This window comes from Pleurodeles waltl, chromosome 5, assembly GCF_031143425.1.
Source record: "Pleurodeles waltl isolate 20211129_DDA chromosome 5, aPleWal1.hap1.20221129, whole genome shotgun sequence".
Classification (NCBI taxonomy): Eukaryota; Metazoa; Chordata; class Amphibia; order Caudata; family Salamandridae; genus Pleurodeles; species Pleurodeles waltl.
Window position 1 is genome coordinate 1,168,910,665 of NC_090444.1, and position 22,807 is coordinate 1,168,933,471.

Below are 22,807 nucleotides of genomic sequence, written 5' to 3' on the forward strand. Positions count from 1 at the left end.
TCTACAACCTGTTGTGCTCTCTTTTGATGCTCTTTTGGGAGGTGCTGTATGATATCTTGCATCTCATCCCAGTGGGCTCTATCAAATCTGGCAAGAAGTGCTTGCGAATTCGCAATTTGCCACTGGTTCGCCGCTTGCTTGGCTACTCTCTTGCCAGCAGCAACAAACTTCCTACTCTCCTGATCAGGTGGCGGAGCATCCAATGAGGATTGGCTGTAAGCTCTTTTCCTAGCTGCACTCACCACTACTGAATCTGGAGGAACTTGATGTGTGTTGTAGTCTGGGTCTGTTGGAGCAGGTTTGTATTTTTTGTCAGTTCTGGGAGTAATTACTCTAGCTTTGATCTGCTCACAAAAATCTGGGCTGCATGTTTAACCATTCCAGGCAACATGGAAAGGCACTGGTATCTAGGGTGAGTGGAAGACAGAATGTTGAATAAGAAATCCTCCTCTAGGGGCTCAGTATGCACAAGCACCCCATGATAAGCAGCTGCCCTAGAAACGACCTGAGTGTAGACAGTAGTGTCCTCTGGTGGAGAAGGCTTGGAGGGATATAGGTCAGGATCATTATCTGGAATAGGACCCGGGTCATAAAGATCCCAAGGATCCACTGTATCTCCATGAGAGTATTGTGAGTGTGTTGGAGAAGGCAATGGTGGTGTACTATTGTGTGGAGATGAAAAAGAAAGCTGTGGAGAATGAGGAGGAGAAGTAGGGACAGGTGCTGGTTTCTCCTTTTACCTTTGGACTTTTGCTGGTTTTTTAACAGAGTCTAGTTCCTCTTGAAAAGCAAGCTTTCTTTTAGTTTTCAAAGGAGGTGCAGTAATATTTTGGCCAGTCTCTTTTTGTATATGGATCCAGGATTGTCTTTCATCCACAACCTCCAATATAGGCTGAATCTCAATGTCCTCAGCAGAAGGCCTGCAAGATTCTTGCATCAGCTTCAAGGTTTGTTTAAGTTGGCTCGAAAGTCCTTGTTCCTCTGTGTAAGCGGCTTTTTTCGGTTCCGAGGTCAGAATCTTTTTCAGGCCTGAAAATGTAGTCGGCTGTTTCAGGTCCGGAGCGGGGCATCGAATCTTCGACTCCGAAGAGTGAGGACGCTTACTGGAGTCTGAGGTGGAACTTTAAACCGACTTACTCGACTCCGAAGTGGACGGAGGAGTGGCCTTCTTCGGCGCCGAATCCGAAGGTGGGTCAACAACAGTCTTTTTTCGGGCGGAACCATGGCCTTCCGGCAGTGGTGTACCCATGGCCTTCGGCCCTTTCTATATGTGGGTGTAGGGGCAGACAAACTCACGTGCTGGCCAGCAGTGATAGGCCTGTCTTCTTCCGATTCCTGCTCGGAGTCAGACTGCTGTCTGCGCCTGTTCTCCTTCCAGATGCTTTGTCATTTTCGACGCCATTTCTAATCTTCGGGCTCTCCGATCTCTCAATGTCTTCTTTGATCGAAACAATCAACAGGCCTCGCAGTCCTCTTCTCGGTGGTCCGGAGAAAGGCACAAATTCCAAACCAGATGTTGGTCTGTATAGGGAAACTTTGCGTGGCACCGAGGGCAGAATCGAAATGGAGTCCGATCCATCAGGCTTCCACCTGGTAGGCCCGAACAGGCCCGGGTCCGGCGCACGCACTCAGGAGGGCGAAATCTAGATTCCGCTGTACTATCAGTTCGAGGCTAGATGGAAAACGCGATCAAAACAATACCAACGCATAAATAAGTTTTCTAAGGTTTTCTGGTTTGAAATCTCAGAGCGAGAGGAAACATATCCAAACCCGACAGCGGAAAGAAAACAATCTAACAATGGAGTTGATGCCCAATGCGCATTGTAACCGAGAGGAGGAGTCACTCGAACCCGTGACTCCCAAAAGACTTCTTTGAAGAAAAACAACTTGTAACACCCCGAGCCCACCACTAGATGTCGGAAGAGCTATGCATATCATGTGGATCTACAGCTACACATGCCATTGAACATATACATATATATATATATATACATATATATATATATATACATATATATATATTCATTGTAAAAAACAAAGGTTACAGGGACGTTATTGTTAGATTCTGAATCTTCTCGCACAAAACCATAGAAATTCAGCAGTTATAGTTATGGTAATTCAAGTAACTATAACTTGTTCTCTAAAGTAACTATAAGTCAAGTCCTCACCATGCACTGCTAATTATCCCACATATTACATCAGTCATGACATCCTTTATGACATCATTGATAATAACACTGCAACATCTGCAATAAAATTATTGATGAGAAAACTGTGCATGTTGGAGGTGGGAGTTATAGTTACCATAGGGCGTTTTTTCCCCCCCAAACACACATATTAATATCACCAGCGCCAAGCACAGCCTTCGACCAAGGGCCAGTCCCTACGGCCAACCATCCTGGAGGCATCCAAAACCCAAGTAGTGGACAGACCTCTGCCATGCTCAGCATGGGTTTGAATGCAGCAGGTGTTTTTTTTTTTTTCCCATTTTTCTCTGGATCCCAGACCCACAGCAAATTTACAAAGGGGGCCGCGCTGAGACCCACGAACCAGCCGATTAAAAAAAAAAAAAAAAAAAAAGGGCAATTTTTCGCCCATGAGGGCTCCCCTAAGGGAAATTACCCTTTTATGTATCCTCCCCTTATGTGTTTTGGGGATCTTCTTTTCCCACCTTCTATCCAATGTAAGAAATAAAATGGCAGCCACATCTTTTCTGTCAGGTTGCGGCCAGCCAATCAGGGCCTTACTTTTCCCCCCAGATCCACATCCACGTATATATATATATTATGTAACCTTGAATAACTGCACTTAACGGATTTACACCAAATCAGAAAAAGCACGATCTGCAGAACAAGATCTAGCTTCCTGTCAAATGTGGTGTAGTTCCGTTCGGCGGTTCGGGCTGTAGCCGTGTCTAAAGAATGCAAAATCCCCTTACACACAGAGTGGGGGGAAAGTACTCTGAGCCCCCCATCCCCTTTTTCTCTGCCCCCACTGGACGGATCACTCTGAAACTTTCAAGACACCAGCTAAAGTGAGTGTCTTATCGGGTGGAAAATGTCATGAAGATTTGTCAAAAGGCGCCAGTTACTGGCAAAACAAAATATGCCCTGTCTATAGAAAAAGTTGTTTCTAACTATAACTATCTACCGCCAGTAGGTCCGATATGTATGTATGTATGCATGTATGTATATATTAGGGCTCAGCATCAAATATTATAACTGGCCAAATCCCCAAAACCACCTTAGTTCAAAAACTTCATTCTTGACCTTCCCATGGTCACATTCTTTGGCCTTTACTGTACCAGGATAGGCCCACTCCTACATGTTGGTTATCATCTTAATTGGGTAAAGCGTGGGAACAAAGGACAGTACAACATATGCTATTATCTATTTAATTTTGCTACATTTTTTGGCTTCATATTGTACACCAGTATCTGCAAAAACAATATTTGAAAAAGCTTCTTCAAAATGATCTGGCACTGTTGGTAATCCAGATTTCAGGGTGTTTCAAGTTATGCCCTAACCCTATACACAGATTCTTGGGAACATTTAAAAAACATACATAGGGCCTCATTAGGGGCTGGCGGCCAGACAGCCGCGGCTGTGGCGGTCCGACTGCCACATTGCGAGTTTTGCAGACAGACCCGCCAACAGACCACTGTCTCCACTAGGATCCACGACCCTGATGGGGTGATGGCAGTCTTGGTTGTAATCAGCCAGAGCGGCGCTGAACTCAGCCCCGCCCAGTTGATTACAACCTTGTTCATTGCAATCCTTTTCATGGCAGTTTCCCCACCATGAAAAGGCTTGTGGAGAACAAGTGCAGGGGGCCACAAGGAGGCCCCTGCACTGCCCATGGTATGGACAGTGCAGGGCCCCCTTCCCTGCCCAGCACCCTCGGAATGTGCACTGTCTGCTCTGTGCTATGAGATATCTCTCATTTCTCATCGCTTTATCTCTTAGCACTGTTCTCGCCGGTCAGACCATCGGGAATGCTCTATTTCAAGGTTAATGCCGGTCAGCCAGGTCAGGCTGGTAGAAACCTTGTAGCAGGCAGGGGGGGCCGCCACTGCCATGGAGGTGGCAACCTCCCCGCGAGTTTGGCGGTCCCGCATTGGGACCGCCAATCTCATAATGAGCCCCATAGTTTTTATCACCCACAATCATTATAGTTTTCATTGTCAAGGGAAGTCAGTACACACAGAAAAGAACTGTAAAATACAGCTTGAGTGCTAACAAGCTACAAACAGTACACATGCCTGTGACCAAAAGAGTGCTATGGACATGTTGGGATACTATTTTTGTGAAATGTGCAAAAAAGGTAGTACTAAACAAATTTTCCCACTTGTACTTACTACTTTTCATCTTAACAATGAGTTCTTTAGGAAATCCTTGAGCAATTTGCACAAATGACCCCTTGCTAAATTATGAATGTTGTCTATTTGTCAGCAGGCTAGGGCTTTCTGGGATTTCCTGTGAGTTTCACACCAGTTTACCCCACGGAACTGCAAGCAGCTATTAAGACCACAATAAAGCTATAAAGACAAAAATATGACATGTGGTCTGTTTTCTTCCGCTGTTTTATTTGGTTAAGAAAAAATCCAAAGGGTGCTTGGCTCCTTGCTAGGGCACAGGCACAGCCTCTTACCCTCAGTTAGATGGCGGCTGCATTTTTTTCTTACCTGTTTGTCTGTACACCCATGAAGTGCCAAAAACTGTTTGGATTTTTTTTTTTTAACTCAAGATAACATCCAAACATCATCTGCCTCTTTGCTAGGGCTCAGACTTGCAAGTTTGTGCCCAACAAAGAGCTAAAAGGTGTTTGGATATTTTCTTAGCCTAAGAAAAAATCCAAACAGTGCCTGGTTCTGTGCAGGGGGCTAGATGTGTGTGTCTGTGCATGAGACAGGAACTACTAGACTCTTGCTGGAGACACTTATAGGACCGATATAGTAGCATCAGAACACACAGACTTCTGCAGGGAGTGTAACAGACACAGACCCTAGTTTACCATGTGTCTCCCAAGCCTCACTGACTTAACTTTGAGTCAAGAGGTGTGAATGCTGTTGTAATGACCCATCTGAATGTTCTGCAGCTACAAGTGGCCTAAAGTATCTGCAGTTACGAGAGACATTTACATGTGGCACCAATAACTACAAGCAACCATGACCTGAAACATCAATACTTACAAGTGATGGCTCCAATCTCCCCAGAGTGTCAATGGCTGGACGTGACGGAATTCTGATGACTCTGGGATTGGCTTCCCAGAGATAGCAGTGATGGCTCTTTGTAGCCACAGTGCCACTACACAAATTAGATAAATGTGTGGAAGGCTGGTGTCTGTAAGTTTGTGCCTCTGGTGAGGATAGAAAAGTGTGAAAGCAAAAACTCTAAGCTGTAGTCTTCATCGGGCAAAATTGAAGATGACTGAAAGTAGCAGCAGATCAGGCTAAGGTACAGGGAAGCACTTGACAGCACAGAATGAGTTGGCTGGAAGAGTACCACAGAACCAGAGGAATGGTGGGGCAAAAACAGAAAAAAGAGAAAAAATATAGACCGAAGGGGTCATGAACTTGCCAAAAAATATTATAGCAAGATTAATGGAACAACTGCTTTTATAGGTAAAAAACAACAGAAACAGGAAGTCCTTCATGACTATGGCGTCGGCTATATTCGATTGACTACACAGAGATAAAAATTACAGAAATATGAACAAAAAGAAACAAGTCAGATTCCTTAGTACAGAACAACATAGGGTGAAGACATGGGCTGCAAATAAGCTAGGAGATTTAGGAGCTGGAGAATGCCACCAAGCTGGTCGAACTCATTGCACCACACCCTGTAACAGCAGCACAAGACCAGAATGGCATTGCGCGCCATACCCAGCAGAGATGGCAGCTCCACAGACTGGAAACTGACCAGGAAGGCTGCTGAGAACTCCCCACACCAACTGGTAGGTGTCATAGGCCTTGTGTGGTCAGGTCCATAAATCTGCATATCGAGCAGGCAGATGGTGCAGCTGCTGCTTATCTAGAAGTGCGCTATTTGTGAGCAGGCACAAAACAGTGGACGTCGCCACCAAAGGACTTGTGCTGACCCTGTCCACTGTCATTGTCTATACACAACACGTCTGCATGCCGGAAGAGTTCCTAGGCAGATCAAGGGCAGCCCAATGAACTGCTGACCAGCACAGTGATGCACTGAGAGGATCTGAAGAAAGAAGAGCTGCCAGAGGACCTAACTCAAGAACCCTGGACAAGCGCTCATCACATCCGAGCACCAATACACAGGTAAAGCCAGGTAATATTAAACTCCAACGAGTGCCTCAAACGTTTAGCTACAAAGGCTTGAGACAAGGCCACATCTTAAAATAATCAGTGCTGGCAAATGTAAGAACTGAGCTACGAGTCACAGAACCAGGGTAGCAGCTCGCACAAATGGCAGTAAGGCTGCACCTGAACTTATCTTAAACCAACTTTGTTTCCGTGTAGAAATCCGTATACTACATGCACAGAACATAATGCCTTTCATATTTGTGTGTTGCAGAACTGCCTTTCCAAGAGTTATGAACTACTTCTGTTTTTCATAAACAGAAGCACTAGGCTCTTGGGTCCTGAGTTTCTATCTCCAAACTACCTCCCTGGGAGGAGTTGGACTGCTCGCCTTGTTACCAATGAGTGTCAAGTGCTGAAGGATGTACTTGGTATTCAATCTGCAATACCACAGTAGATCAGGCCCCAGCACAACAGGTTAGGGATTAGTAACTCCTGCTTGCCCAGTCACCCCCAACAGTTTTTGACAGCGTAATTTTATGTTTCTGAAAGGTTATAAGATTAATCTTGTATCGCTTTACTAGTGATTTATTTGTCTTTGGACTGTGTCCAAAATAAGCATACTTTTAGTTGAAACAGGGTGTTTACTAAATGAAAAACACCTCACTTGTCAATATTTTGTAAAAATTCAAAGAAAAATAAAACGACTACAGACATACGAGAGAAGGAAATGTCTAAAATTGTATTTTGCTTAAATCAACTGGATTTAGATCGCGTATGTAACTAGGGGCCAGATGTAGCAAAGGGTTTTTCCCATTCTGTGTCAATGGGAAAATGTGTTCGTACATATGGCCCTAGGATACTAAGTGGCCACAAATCCACTTCAAAATTTATACCAGAAGATTTGGGAGAGAACTTGATTGACATTTCAGGAAGAAATTTGCTGCAAACACAGAGATGAAAAACCCTTTGAAAGTGTCTGTGTGTAACACATGATCAGAGAGTTACTATGTTATTTATTACCATTGTTCAGCGTGTTGAAGGAGAGAGTGCGGAAGAATTTACAACACGGTGACTTGAAACTTTATCTCATCTCTAGTATGTACCAGTAATACATGGTTAACGCTGTCTTTGTGAGCTATAAACTGCGTCTATTAAATTAGAGAAAAACGTATCACAAATTCATTTTTTTCCCACGTACTTACTGGAGCTTTGCTTAACCGCGCTTATTCTGGACCTCTCTTCTTCTCCCTGTTCACAGGATTCATAGTAATGGAAACACTGCTGTACAGCAGCATTGATCTAACAAATAAAAGCAAAACATTCAATTTGAACAATCTCATATGAGCAAAAGTTAAACATGGGATCAACATTGCAGTAATCAAACAAGGTGAGCTGTGATAATATGGTTTAAGAACCGTGTTAACTGCTACAGGGCGGTGGAGGAGAGGTTCACATCCAGCATTCCCTCTGCTGTTCAAAGGATGCCTCATCCAAGGCACAGCAGCAGAAAGATGTCTCTGGTGCTAGCAGCAGAAGCATTTTATTTTTGAAAAAAGAAGTTGGCACAGTGGCAGGTCTGAGACATGATTACAGGGCTACTTATGTGGGTGGCACAACTAGTGCTGCAGGCCCACTAGTAGCATTTGATTTACAAGCCCTGGGCAACTCTAGTGCACTTTACTAGGGACTTACTAGTAAATCAAATATGCCAATCATGGATAAGCCAATTACATACACATTTTGTATAGGAGCACTTGCACTTTAGCACTGGTTAGCAGTTGTAAAGTGCCCAGAGTAGCAAAAACAGAGTCCAGCACACATCGAGGCAAAAAGTTAAGGGAGTCCACGCCAAGGATAAAAAGTCTAACACTAACCCACACCCCTTACTAAGCCATGGAGTGCTCAACTTCATTTCCCTAGGGGTTCAGTGGTAAAGTTTGTATTTGATGGCCAGTTCTGGGCTCAACATTACGATTAAGTCTCTCTTTGTTAGTCTGAGCCCATAACCTCTGACTTGTCTGGGACTCCTGAAAATGTTTCCAAAGCCTTCATTGGAATAATAGCAATGACAATTCTGTGCTCTTCATACCCATTTCATCCTCCGCTTCCCTGCTACATTCACACATAAATAGTACTACAGTTTGTAGGAAAATAGGCTTTTTGCAGGTTTCGCCCCCATTGGGAATACTAGCTGCTGGTTCAGGATTCTGAAAGTGCGTTGGATCCTGCTAACCAGACCCAGTGCCAGTGCTCTCTCCCTAAATTGGTAAATGTGAATTGGTATCCCCAATTGGCAAGTACTTTAACCCCCTTATAAGTCCTTAGTATGTCGTACCAGTGGTACCCTGGCCATGGGTTTTGAAGGGGTCACCGGGCCCTGAAGCATAGTTTGTGCCATCCGAGTGACCCAAGTAAACTACTGACAGCAGGCCTGGCGTTACAGACTGCAGGGGCAGCACAAACTCCTCAAATGCAACTGTGCCCACACCATGTGTGGCACAGTCCAAGCACTATCTTTAATAAATATCAGTCAACCCTAAGGAAGGCCTCCTCAGCCCAGAAGGCAGGGTACATTATATCAAAGGTGTGGACCTATAAGGCCTAGCTCATATGTCCCTAAAGTGGCCTTTACCATTAAAGGACACTATAATAGGACAATGGTTAATAGGATAACATAGGCTGGCACCCAGGCAAACACCAAGGCCCTCATTCTGACCTTGGCGGTCTTTTCGCAAGACCGCCGAGTTACCGCCGCGGTAAAGACCGCCGACCGCGGCGGTATGCCGCTGCGCGTATTCCGACCGCTGGGAGCGTTCTGCCGGAAAACCGCCAGCAGCCACACTGGCGGTCGGCGGGAAAGTGGAGACTGGTCAACCTCCACCGCCACGCCAGCAGAGCACCGCCCCCAGAATTACGACCCACATTTCTGTGTGGCGGTCTCCTGTTGGCGGTCTTCTGTTGGCGGTCACGTCCCTATGGCTCCCGTCGCCTCCCGGAGGACCAACGCACAAGGTAAGTTGATCGTCTGTGAGGGGAGGGGGTGGGGGGGTGTTGTGTGATGTGTGCGTGCATGGGGGTGTGTAGAGGGGGTGTGTGAGTGCGTGCATGCGGGCGGGGGGTGCTGCTGTGCCTATGGGCAATGTGTGTAGTTCGGCGGGTGCGCATGTTGGCATGTATGTGTGCGGGTATGTGCCCCCGTTGTGTATGTGTAGGGGGTGTGCATATGTGCATGTTGGGGGTGCGTGCATGTCGGGGTGCGTGTATGTGCATGTCGGGGTGGGGGGGGCAGGGGGTTCGTACCACCTCTGGGGGGGTGGAGGGTGTGGGGGGAGGACTCGTGGGGGGTAGTGGGGGGTGGGGGAGACCCCTATCAGTGCCAGGGAAGGAATTCCCTGGCCCCGATAGTGCCTACCGCCATGGTTCGCATGGCGGTTCCCGACCGCCAAAAACCGCGGCGGTAAGCAGGGTCATGATACGGTTGGCGGTCTTGGGTCGACCGCCGGGCCGGAGTGCGCAAACTCCAGCCCGTCGGTCATGACCGCCGTGGCGGTCGGAGTGGGAAAGTGGCGGTCGATCGCGGCGGTGACCGCCGCGGTCAGAATGCCATTTTTCGGACCGCCGGTCTGTTCGCGGTCCGACCTCCGCCTCTCCGCCGACCGCCAAGGTCAGAATGAGGGCCCAAGTCTCCAGCCCCAATATAGTACCGCAGAAATAGGTCATGGTTGGTATCAAACAACATGCCTTCTCACCCTTGACACAAATCTTGTGTAGAGGGTGACAAGACACAGACCGAGAAAGCAAACTTAAAAGTCACTGACCGAGTTGCCCCAGTTTTCCTGTGCTCTGGCTGCCAACTCGCAGCCACTGCCGCTATGACAGGATTCTGACCCCCTGGACAGAAGTGTGAATGCTCCCAGAAGTCAGTATCATGGCCTGGATGGGAAGGAGGTCACAACTCCCTCCCTCCCTCCCAGGAAGGTTAGTGAAGTGGAACATCAAGGTGGTCAGCTTCAAAGGGCACACCATCTCTGATATGCAAAAAGGCTAGCCCCCCAGTGGAGGACAAAGCCATTCTCCTGCTCCCAGGTACATTTGCACTCAGGCAGGTAGGAAAATTAGTCAGGAATGCGTACCCAGTAGGCTAGCCACACCTCTAGGGTGGACTACGTGGTTGCAAATGTACTGATTTTATTTTCACTCCAAAATCCATGACTCCAGTTATATGTATCTAATTTATTTCATTCTGGAGCCTAAATTAATATAAAAATAAGCTCTATTTTTATAAATTAGGGTTGGATTTCCTGTGAGTATTGTCAATTACGTATCGTCCATGTTGGTACTCTGAAATGCTTAACACAGGTTTCTCTAGTACAGCCTGACTGCTCTTTGCCACATTACCAGGACTGAACTAAGGCCTTATTATTGTGAATCCAAAGGACCAACTCTGGGGTATGGTAACAGTATTACAAAGTGAAGCTGTTGTGTTTAACGTATAATGAAAACAGCTCCACCAAGAAGAAGGGTCCAGGAAAGCTTTTTTCAATGAAACCACATCAGCACCGGTGTCCTCACAGCTGTCCGAAGCCACAACGGTCTCCCAACTGTCAATGCCTCGAACACTGCCAGTCACCAGCGCTGACAAAAACAAACATTCCACATTCCAATTCTAACATTACTGCAACTACATATCACATATTCCCCCTTCACAACAACAACGAAACTTAAGATTGATACCAATTTGTTGCAATTAATAATATTATTTTCTTTCTTTTTTTTCCCTTTAAAACATTTCATAACCATCCAGGTACTTAGGTTTATTAATTTTCTTTCTAAACCTCCCCTTTAAACCACTGGAACCAGTATTGGTCGCCACATTTGCAAAATCTTCTGAGTCACATCTAAGATCTGCTAGTAAATTCTCAGTGCCATCTCTATCCTCAACTCGCATCTTCCACTGTTACCATGTTTCCCTCATCAATTTGTGGCATATCACCATCTCCTTGACCCACATTCCTTACTCTCCCTCTATGCCCCAAATTATGGAGCTCATTCTGACCGCAATTAGAGTCCCTGTCATTTATAAATCCAGCCCTCTCACCAACTCCTCCTCCCCTGTTTGTCCTGCACTGGCACTTCCGGGAAAGTGTATTGTATTCTGGACTTTTAGCAATATCTCTATTGTTCCATCATTTACCTTTTTCCACCTTGAACACGTCTGGAGATGCATACCACCTTAGTTTCAGGATAAAATCTAGATCCTTTAAATCCTTTCCTTTGAGCTTCCTCACTTTAATCTTGTCACCCACACTGAATTGCACCTACTCACATTTTTAGGTAAATCATACCTCATCTTGCTGGCAACTTGAGAATCATTAACTCGTGCCTTAACTTGAATTACATCAGGGATTCTATTGTTCACTTTAGTTTCATGAACTACCCATGTTGGAGACAGCTCACTACATGAACGTCTCCCTCTTGACAACACAAACAGAGACACTCCTGTGGTAGCATGTGGTGTGTTATGATAACACCAAACTCTTTCTGCTACCGTTTCCTGAACTGACCTACCCGAAGTATTCGCTACATGAATGACCTCCTGAAGCATCCTATTTACTCTTTCCACCAAACCATTTCCTTGTGGACCGTACAAAGCAGTGGTAAGATATTTAACACTCATCCTTTCTAGTAACGTTTCCACGAAATGAGACAATTTGTACCCCATTATCTGAGACCAAAATGCTGGTATTCTCTCATTTCAAAACAACTCTTTTAGAAATGTAACTATACCTTCAGCATTAGGTTCCCCTCAAAAATGTATAATGTATCCATTTAGAATGATAATCCACAGCCACTAACACATAACGTTTACCCTCAAAGAGACCACCAATAGGTCCTATAAAGCCCATTCCTACCTTCTCCGAAGGTCTCTCTGGAAACTGCACTGGACACAGTGGTATGTTACGAGCACGCATTCTCTTGTCAGCTTGACCACATTCCCTATAACTGTTCACCATTACCTCTATTTCTGTGTCCATTCGCGGCCACCAATATTACAACCTGACACATTTCCTTGTACCTGTAATGCCAACATGATCACTGTCAGCCAACTTTATCAATCTCCCTCTTAAACCCACAGGCGAGATTAAACTCTCTCCCCTTCATTATCAAACCTCCTTCTACACTCAAATCTTCCTTGACTTTAAAAAAAGGTTGTAAGTCCTCAGCCAACATCCCCTCCCTGGGCCATCCACATGAGATGTACTTTGTAAGAATCATCTGACATTTGTCTTTGCTCCCAATTTCCCTCCAACATTGTTGCGAAATAACTCCTTCCAACACACTCACACCATCAATTGCTTCAGCAACTACCTCCTCTTCCTGACTCATATTTTCTTCCACACATCCAGCCACCAGACAAGAAATCTGCTCTACAGTTTATTTTTCCATGCCACATGTTTCATTTCAATATTGAAATCATATAATTTGGATAACAATTTTGTTAATCAAGGACTAGTCTTACAAAATGTTCTAAAATTCCACAAATAAACTAATGGGATATGATCCGTAAATAAAATGATCTTCCTGCCCCATAAATATGTAGCAAAATGTTGAGCACCCCATACACAAGCCAATGCCTCTCTTTCAATCGTACTGTAATTTGCTTCAGCCTCATAAAATTGCCTAGAAGCTAATGCTATTGTGTTCTCCTTACCATCAACTATTTGGCTCAGAATAGAACCTAAACCTATGCCACTTGCATCAACAGTTACAAATGACATAATATAATCTCGATAAGGTTACAACGCTGGAGAACCAACAATAAGTGACTTAAGTGTGTTAAAAGCTTCATCTTGCTCACTCTCCCATACCAATTTTCACCTTTTTCAACAATTTGCATAGTGGCTCAGTTTATAGCACAAAATTGTGAACAAAATGTGAATAATATTCACAAAGACCAAGGAACGATCTTAAATCATCTTTGTTAGTAGGTGATTCACATTTCTAAATCCCCATGATGAGATCTTTCTTAGGTGAAATACCTGAAGCCGAACTTTTATGACTCAGATATTCCACTGTATTCATCATGAATTTACACTTTTGTTTTTTTACTGTGATACCATGGTCTTTCAAAATGCTTAAAACTTTTATCTAGTTTCTGTAGATGCTCTTCCACCGAATTAGAACCAATTATAATGTCATCTTGATAAGCCAAAACCCCTTTTTATATCTCCAAATAGTAGATGAATACGTTTCTAAAAAACAGCCGCCGCCAAAGCTAAACCAAACAGCATACATAAGAAATGAAATGCTCCAAAGGGTGTAACAAATGCAGTGAGCGAGCGGGACTCCTTGCTAAGTTCCACTTAATGATAAGCTGCTTTCAAATCAATGGTAGTGAAGACCTTCACACCTCCCAATTGTGCCAACATGTCTTGAATTCCAGGCAATGAAAAACAGTCAACTTGTATGTTTTTGTTAAGTGTTTTTAAACCAATGCATAGTCCAAGATCACCATTTTTCTTAAGGGCAACCGCAATAGGTGAAATCCATTGAAATTAATCAATACTTTCAATTACACCTTTATCACAAAGGCCTTTAAGATGCTCTTTCAACTATCCTCTAATGCTTAATGGGACATTTCGGACTCTGTGAACAACAGGGACGGCATCAGGTTTGAGTATGATTTTGTGTTCAAAACCTTTCACCATCCCCAATTTATCTTGAAAAATAGTCTCATGTTTCTTAAGAACCTCTTATAAAAAAAATCCACTTTCAATTCAATTTTCTCCACCAAAATAATTGGTTCATCAGTACTAGGACTGAGTACTATTTCAAATTGCTCCAGGTCTCTCTAATCTAAAATATTATATCCTTTCTTGGCTACATAAATTATAGTCTTAATGCACTTGTGCTGATACTTAATTTTCTCTTCAAAGTAACCAACCATATTTATTTCCTGACCCCCAAATGCAACAGTTTTGATGTCCTGTGGATACAAAGCGATTCCCTTCCACTTAGAATGATAATCATCCTCTGAAATTATTGTGAAAGGTCAACCAGAATCAACAGTGACTGTCATGACATTGACTCCAGTTGTCACTTCAAATATAGGATCCTTATTGCCATGTAACTTACTGCATTGCGAACTATCAGATGACGACAACATGTTAATCGATATTACACACTTCTTTTCAAAATTCTAATCATCTACATCATTTACCGAATCAAACTGATTTTGACCTAGTAAATATTGTGAATCTACCAACATAACGTTTTGAGTGTTCTTACACATACATGCAAAATGTCTAACTTTTTCACATTTCACACATACTTTACATAATGCAGGACAATTTTTTTCATTTGCCAGATGTGATTCAGAACCATAACTATAACAAGTTGCATTTATGTTGCCCCTCTTTTATTCAAACAATTAATCATTTGAATACTTGTTTTTAAGCGTAGCGACAGCTACATTTTCTGTTTGAGACATTTTAGTTTTACTTTACTCCTTAGAAACTAAGACAGAGCGTTCAATCCCTCTTGCAACCTCCAATGTCTCACATAAAGTGGGATTTCTGCAACACAAAATCTTTTCTTGAACTCTGTTGTCAAAACAACTAACAACTAAATGGTCTCTTAAATATTGATGCAAAAAGCCTTCAAATTCGCAGTAGAAACTAACATTTTAAATTCTACCACGAAATTATCAAAGGTTTCATGTTGAAACTGTTTTCTTGTGAAAAATGTACAGCTCTCTACAATGACAGTTAGATCATCTTTAAAATGGTTCTCAAGCCTTTTCACAGCTTCCATAAAAATATCCCACTGAATAGATGATGGAGGATATAATTGTGATTGATGATCAAAATTTCTTTCACCTTCAGCCCGAGACAATTGTACAGCATTGCCTTCCTCCTTGCAGCTGGGAAATGTAACCCATCTATGGCTGCCAAATAACTTTCAAATGTTCTAAACCAGTGAAGCCAATTTAGCCCAGGTACCCCTGGCTCAGCAAGAAAAGGTAATGGGAGATTAGCAGTTTGCATTTTTACTGTGTACGTCAAACTTTGTTCAACAATGAAACACTAAACATATTGCTAAAACAAAAGACTGGCTAAGTGTCTAAGTCTGTGTACCAATAGGTAAATAACAAGAGTATAGTGTACCCAATATTATAAAAACTCCACATATACATATGCATGTAGTGCGACAAGCAATTAATATCATGCCTATCACCATACACATTAACAAGAAAATTATGTTGCAATCACATATATGATAGGCAAGAGAAAGCATGCCAATCGCTGTATGCATACTTCTCCAATGTTTGTGGCACAGGCAAGTAAAAGCGTGCCTGTTGCTGTGTAAACTTTGATCCAATATATGATGCTGAACTTCTAAAATGGCCGACAATACATCATCCAACGTAATTGTTTATAGCCGGTGAAGCTTGTATTTGATGCGCATGCGCTCATAAAGGTCCACCAAATAACTTGCGCCAGCAACACCAGAATGTTCAGATGACTCGTGCCGACAGCGGGACAGCCCCAAATGACAACAAAACCAGGGCTTTTTCATTTTAACAAATTTAAGTATGTGCAAGGCGCGCTGAGTCTTACCGCACCAAAGAAAAAGAAGTAGGAAAATCCAACAGGTAAGGACACAATGGCAGCCAGTAGAAAGTTGTAAGCACGTAGATACGCATACCAGTGCTTACAAACTCGTTGCCAAATTGTGTTATGTCAAACGTATAATGACAATAGCTCCACCAAGAAGGAGGGTCCAGGAAAAATGTATTCTATGAAACCATGTCAGCGCTGGTGTCCTCACAGCCGTCCAAAGCCACGACCATCTCCCAACTGTCATTGCCTTGAACACTGCCAGTCACCAGTGTTGACAAAAACAGAGGCCTAATCAGCATCACTGCAAAATACTCCATTTCCCTACACGCTGCAGTTCAGCGTCTCACTAATCTTTGGCACAGTACGCTTTACCAGACCTTTCTACCTACATCAAATATTTTAAATTCAGTATTTTTACTGTTATGAGAATTGGAGCAAAAAAAGGCTACAACTACAAGAATAAACTTGTTTGTTAAATGAAAGACCACAGCAGTTAAATATCCCTCTCTTCTTTCAAAAGTGATTTGGCATTTAACAGAAAAATAGAAAAATGAACCAAAATGCTTCTTGCTGATATTGCTTTGAGCAATAAATCACCCATTTCTCCCAAACAAACTGGAAATTAATTGTACATACTATCCTACACTGCACCTTCTTACATATCCTATACCTATTTTATATACAATAGTGTGCCATAAAAGGCATAAGTCCCATGAAGTCAAAAATAATAACAGTTAAACTTACCAAGGCGTTATATTTTTTTTCAAGAAGTCGAAGCACTACTGTTCTGCTGTAATAAGCATGCTAAAATGAAAACAAAGATATTTTAAAACTGTGTTGCATAAACATGTTAATTACCAAAGCACAACGTTCTTTTGTATGCACTTTTTCTACCTTTTCACCAATTCAGAAAGAGATGGTCGTCTTACTCCACCCGTAAACCATTTCTGTCCACCATTTACAAGGTGAAATCCGGAATAATGCCAATAAGGGGGCCGAATGACTAACACCATCAGAGCAAAACCCCATCGTATAAAACATCAGATCATGTTTTTCACTGGCAACATTTTAGCATAGGCTAGAGGGGGGTAAGACTTCTGCTTGAGTGTCGGCTCAGAATTGGTTCTAATTCACCTCATCCTCCCCTGAGTGAGGGGGAAGAAGACTCCAATAGGCTCTGTGACCCATGTCACTAGGATATTTCTTAACATTACCAACTGGATGAAACGTACGGAGCCTTGGACAGAACGGTAATTCCAAGAGGCGTGGGGTGCTTGTACCACAGAAAAGATACTCCTAGGAAATACTGTGGTGCACTGAGAGCAGTGGAGCTGTTCATGCCACGCAGAACCGAGCATAAGTCAACGAATTTTGGTAACAATTGAAACAATACTGAGAAGTGAAGAAAAAGGCACAAAGACTGGGTGCCTTCTTATTTACTTATTTAGTGATGGGTTTGGTTTTTATAAATAAAGCACTAAAAAAACAGTGAGATCAAATATTTGTTTACATTATGTAAAAATGTTCCTAAAGCAATAGCAACTTCTACATTAAACGTATTGCCAAACGATCCAAGGATTGAGCCAGAGGGCTAATGTTATATGTTGGAACAAGCACTGACAAAGCCAATAGGTCTCGTCTTTGAGAACTATTAATAGAGTCAATGATTTTTAGGCATGCTGACAGCATCCATGCTCCTGGTGCACCGTGGGTAAATAAAAGGAAAACATAACAAAACAAAAAAAAAGACTACGAGCAGCCGCCCACATAATAAATAGGATAAAATGCTGTAAGTTTTTCTGAAGCGTAACACGCAGGGTACGGGCATGGGACAGAGCAGCAAATAGGACACGGAAACTCGGAGGCTGGGTGCAAGCAGCAACGGTGTTACTGGGGAAGAACAGCAAGGGGCGACAGAAGCAGGGCACGGGTGGGAGAAGCAATACAGAGGGCAGTGGAGATGGAAGCAACAAAGTGTGCAGGGGTCAGACGGAGAAGCAAAGTGCAAGAGAGCAACATGGAGCTGGCAGACGAGAAGCACGGGTGAGAAAGCAACAGGGTGAGGCACGAGATGAAGCGCAACATGGGGTGACACAGAGAAAAGCAAATGGGCGACAGTGGGCAACACAGAGTGAAACGGGGAGAAGTACGTGAGGGAGACACTTGATGAGTATTTAACCATAAAAAGAAAACGTAGTGATTTGAAATCAAGCAGAGGAAGCAGTGAAAGCATAGAAAGTAATCAATCAAAAGAGATGGTAAAGAATCTATGTTCGATCGGAGGACACAAGATTGACAAGAAACAGGACACATACGAGTGACAGAAAAGCCAACCAATGGTAAACAACGGGCAGGCTCCAAGCCTCTGTATTTTCTTGGTAAGCCTATAATATGTCTTTTAAAACAGACAACTGAGCTGTCTGGTAGACTCGCCATTAACACAGGGCAAATGTACACACGTCTCAGTTAAAAAAAAACCAAAGAAAACAAATACAACCTAAAGGTAGGTGTTTCCTAGATAATTTACAATTCTTTGCACCAGGATATAGTCCATTATAATAAACTTTAGCATTTGGCGACCAGAATTAATACCCAAACAACATTTCAAAATAGCAATTTTCCTAACCAGATCGAGAAATAGCTCAAATTAAGACTGTAATAGCACCATTCCAAGAAGACAAAGTTCTACCCTCTCAGATCATCCAGTGAAATAAAGGGTAGAATTTCTTAGCTCGCCAGTCTGCGCCATCCCTATAAACCACCTGGCAGGTAACCTGGGGCTGCTGCTTTGGTTACATTAATAGTCCTAATAGTCAAAATAACAATTTCCTCAGTTATAAGACTACTTAGGTCTTCCTTAAGCCTATAACCATCATCCTGGGCCACAGCACTAGGACAATCATAAGGATGGGATAGAGAGGAAGCCCAAGTCTTTACTGCTATCATACAATCAGGGCCACTGTTCATCATAGTTATTCCAATCTGTACTAACTGCTGACATTTTCAAACATTGCCTCCTTCAATAGCCTGCAATATCAAACTCAATTTTTCCCAATATTTTTTATACTTTTTAAAATATTTATAAACCTAGTTTTATTTTTTTCTAAACTGATTCAGATCAATCATATTGGGGGAGCAGAGCCAAGCTGTGACTAGTATGGCTGCTCCAAAGTACAGCTCTGGAGGCCCTTTCCATAATCAGCCTATCTACATGATGTGATCCTTCTTCCCCTGCTGGGCCCTCTAGAGGAATCTGCAGGGACACCTGCCCCTTGGCAACACTATGGTACCAGGTTCCTGTGTCTCAGAGCTGTACCTCACCATGAAGCCTTCAAAGTGGCCCAGAAGCTCCCCTGCCACAACCTGCTACCGCCGCTTCGGAGAAGAACCACTTATCACACAGCTGCGGTGTGGAGGGGCTGCACTATCGCCCAGGAGGTGCTGGTGTTGCAATTATACCATCTACCAGCAAGACGCCTCCTGGGTCTCTCTTCTCTATGACCCTCTGCCTGCCACCGCCCAGCACCCCTCCACCTAATGGGACTTAACCCTGGCAATCTTTCATACCCAGGGGAGCGGGGTGGCCACCTGGTTCCTGGTTCACTGCTCATCCTTTGACACTGGCATTTCCTCAGCCGGCTTGCAGTCGGCCATTCTGGATTGGGCTCTGCCTTCAGGCTTACACACAGAATGCACAGAGCTTACACATCTAGAGATACCGCAAATGAAGATGCATTTGTCAAGACTTAACCTACCCGTGCTGCCTGATTGATTCTGTAAGTAATCTGAACAAGATATTATGAGGAGAAATTGGAGAGGCTCTTAAATCAATGGTGACTGGGAAAGTGCCCAGCGAAAATGGGTTCCTACTGGAATTTTACAAATCACACAATCACTAACAATACCCCTCCTTCCTGAAATGTTTCATGAGGCTAAAACCCCAGTTGCCCTCTGTCCCCTCTTCTTTTTCTCCTGGCTTTAGAACCAATGGCCATTGCCCTGCACTCCTCAACTGCTATATCTGGTCTGAGCACCCCAACTGGTGACCTTAATTAGTTCCACACACAGATGATGTGTTTTTGATACCCAGCTTTCATTGATAACATTTTATGGATTTTCAGGACACAGAATAAATTGGACAAAACCAGAAGTGATGCCCATAACCCCTACCACATTGCAACATTGCTTTCATCATGTGCCAAGAAATGGATCTCCAGAGAGCATGGAGATCCCTCCGGTTGTCATTAAAGGGCTGGGTCCAAACAGTTAAGATGATCACAGCACTAGGTTTAACTACATTTTTAGCAGCTTCCATTCAAGATACTGTTTGACCTTTTGAAGCAGATTGCTGAGAATATCCGGAGTTATGTTTGGGACTCTACTCCACCTATACTGGCAGCTACCAAACTGTACACGGCTGTGATCTCTGGTGGAATTTGCCTCCCTTATCTGTGATTCTACTACAGTGCGCAGCACCACTCTCAGATGGCTTACTATATGAACCCACACAAGGAAGTACCTCTGTGGATCAAAACTTAAAAAATATATATACAAGGGAGTCAGCGGTTCATCAGGACTGTTTGCTGGTCCTAAGTCTTCCACGGACCACCATAACCCTGCTGTAAATGAATAACGTATGCAAAACAATGCATGGCCTCCTCCAGGAAGACGGTTTCACACATCTTATGGCCCCATATTGGCACAATGCTGTTATAAACATTCATGTGTGACTCTTCATATGGCTGGATTGGTGCCTCAGTAGCATTACTTGCTGGTGAATGGATCCATAAAGTCCTTTGAGGAACTCTAAGGATCAAAGGACTACCCAGATCTCACTTCTGGAGATGGCAGTTACGTCATTGCTTCTACTCACCGCAGAAGACACAGAAATACCAAACTGTTCTCTCATCCTCTGGAAGAACTTCTTTGTCGTCTGTGGCAACAGTGGCTCCAACTCACTTACTCCCCCATCTTACTGGGCACAATTCATAGCAGAGCACAACAAAGGTCTCCAAGAATCCCAGTTGCAATTTAGCTATTTTAAAATCCTCTACACTTGCCACTGGACTCCAGACAAACTTTTCAAGGGAACATTGCCAAATATTGCTGGAAGTATGTTCATTCTAAGCTAAATATTCTAGATGTTCTTTAGCCATGCTCTGCGCTTCTGTCTTAGTGGACTCAGATATGGTGAGTTTTTACACATGTGTGTGGCTGCGATTTTACCCCGTAAGTAGCCCTTGCCATGTTAAATGATACCCAGAACATTCCTGCCTTGGCATCGGCAAAGATGGGTATTCTTCAAAACTTATCAAAGACTATGGTTCCCACTTTGAGGGTTAGATGGACTGTATGGCAGTAATTGCAGCGCAAAAACATATGATCTACAGATTAAATAATCAGGCACAGCTTTTTCTGGACATTTTGAGTGTCTTTCTATGGCTCCAATAGTGGGGGGCACCCGGCCACCCAACTGGCCTACTCATAGGTGGATCTTTACTGTTCTCTCCTGATTGATTCCTGGATACGAATAGCGTTTCCTAGATGTAGCCCACTTCAAGCTGTATGTAGATTTTTCTTTCATATGGTAACATAGTACTTATTTTCTCAGAAGCGAGTCCATCCACATTTCATTCTAAACTGTGTCCTACCTTCTTTAACTGATCAATAGTCATAAGTACGTACTATGCCATTAATTTACTGTGTTTGCTTTTCGGTACTGATTTGTACCCTCTTATATGCTCACTGGAAAACTATATTTTATATTGATCTGGATCTCTAAATCGGATATACTAATAAAGATTATACAAACCCCGATTAATCATATCACCAGTTTTCCTAAAAAAAACTGAGAGTTAATTTGAGTAGTTTCTTAAGATGGTTACTTACCTCATCACATCAATCCACTAGGTCCTTATTTATAAGGGAGCTTCTCCAATGCAGGGCTGATCCCAGCTAAAATTCAAAGCACTTCCTAATCTGGGAAGTAATATTATTCTACAAAACAAAAGGAGGGGTCTTTTCAAGGATAACCGCAATCCTTTTCTTTGAATGAATCTGAATTTTTTCATCACTTTAAAAGTATAACGCGTCATCATGATAAAATCAGGAACACACTCATTTTCAGAATGAAGGAAATGTTCAAAGTAAGCCAAAAGGGTAGAATACTCAGTCTCTTATCTCCTCCTTACAGAAAACGAAGTGCATTTCGTTACCAAAAGAGGGATGCTGAACATATAGTTAATTGAACAAGTACCAATACTATTTTTAAAGCATTTTCAAGACCAGAAAATCTTCGTCAAAGCGGACATTTACGTGGATACGGGGTATTAAAAAATAATCCCACTGTGCCACATTACAGACCTGCCAATTCACATGGGGACACAGTGTGTTGCACGATTTCGGCTCCCTTCACCAGGTAGGGAGCCTAAATCACACGCTGTCAGAGGAAACTACAGCACAAAGTTGCTTTCCAGCTAATCTTTGGAAGCTCTGAGCAGCTGATATCCATTAAGTGGTGTGAATAATACCCCTGGACATCAGCATGAGCCTCAGTGGCGACCCTTTGTTTTTTGGGTTGTTTTTTGTTGGAGGGATTGGGGGGGCTTAGTGAGGGGCAAAGTACCTCTTTGGTAGCTCTTGGCATGAGGCCCCACTCCCTCCTCACACAGTGAAATACATTTACAATTTGGTAGGTATGACATTGGTAGATTCTAAGATGTCTTCAGCAAGGTTGTCCAAATTAACTCTTCTAACTCTCAGTCCTATTGGGCGGACAGTGTTCAGTTAAGCTGGACATTTATTAAAATAAATAATTACCATTAGGCCAATTATCTAACACCTCAACATAAACTACTTACATCAAAAAACATGTTTCAGAAATGGCCTTTGTTTTCACATTCAATTT

The 22,807-nt window shown here is 43.2% G+C and overlaps 1 protein-coding gene across 3 annotated transcripts in view; it reads right to left on the minus strand.

Moving 5' to 3' along the window:
- TBC1D32 (TBC1 domain family member 32) overlaps nt 1-22,807 on the minus strand; it is an 804,546-nt gene that overhangs the window by 636,957 nt on the left and 144,782 nt on the right. For all 3 annotated transcript variants that reach the window (XM_069235394.1, XM_069235395.1, XM_069235396.1), the window contains 2 exons: nt 16,645-16,704; nt 7,480-7,576 (listed from right to left, as the gene is read on the minus strand). In XM_069235394.1, coding sequence (XP_069091495.1) covers nt 7,480-7,576; nt 16,645-16,704 — 157 coding nt within the window. The remainder of the gene's footprint in view (nt 1-7,479; nt 7,577-16,644; nt 16,705-22,807) is intronic.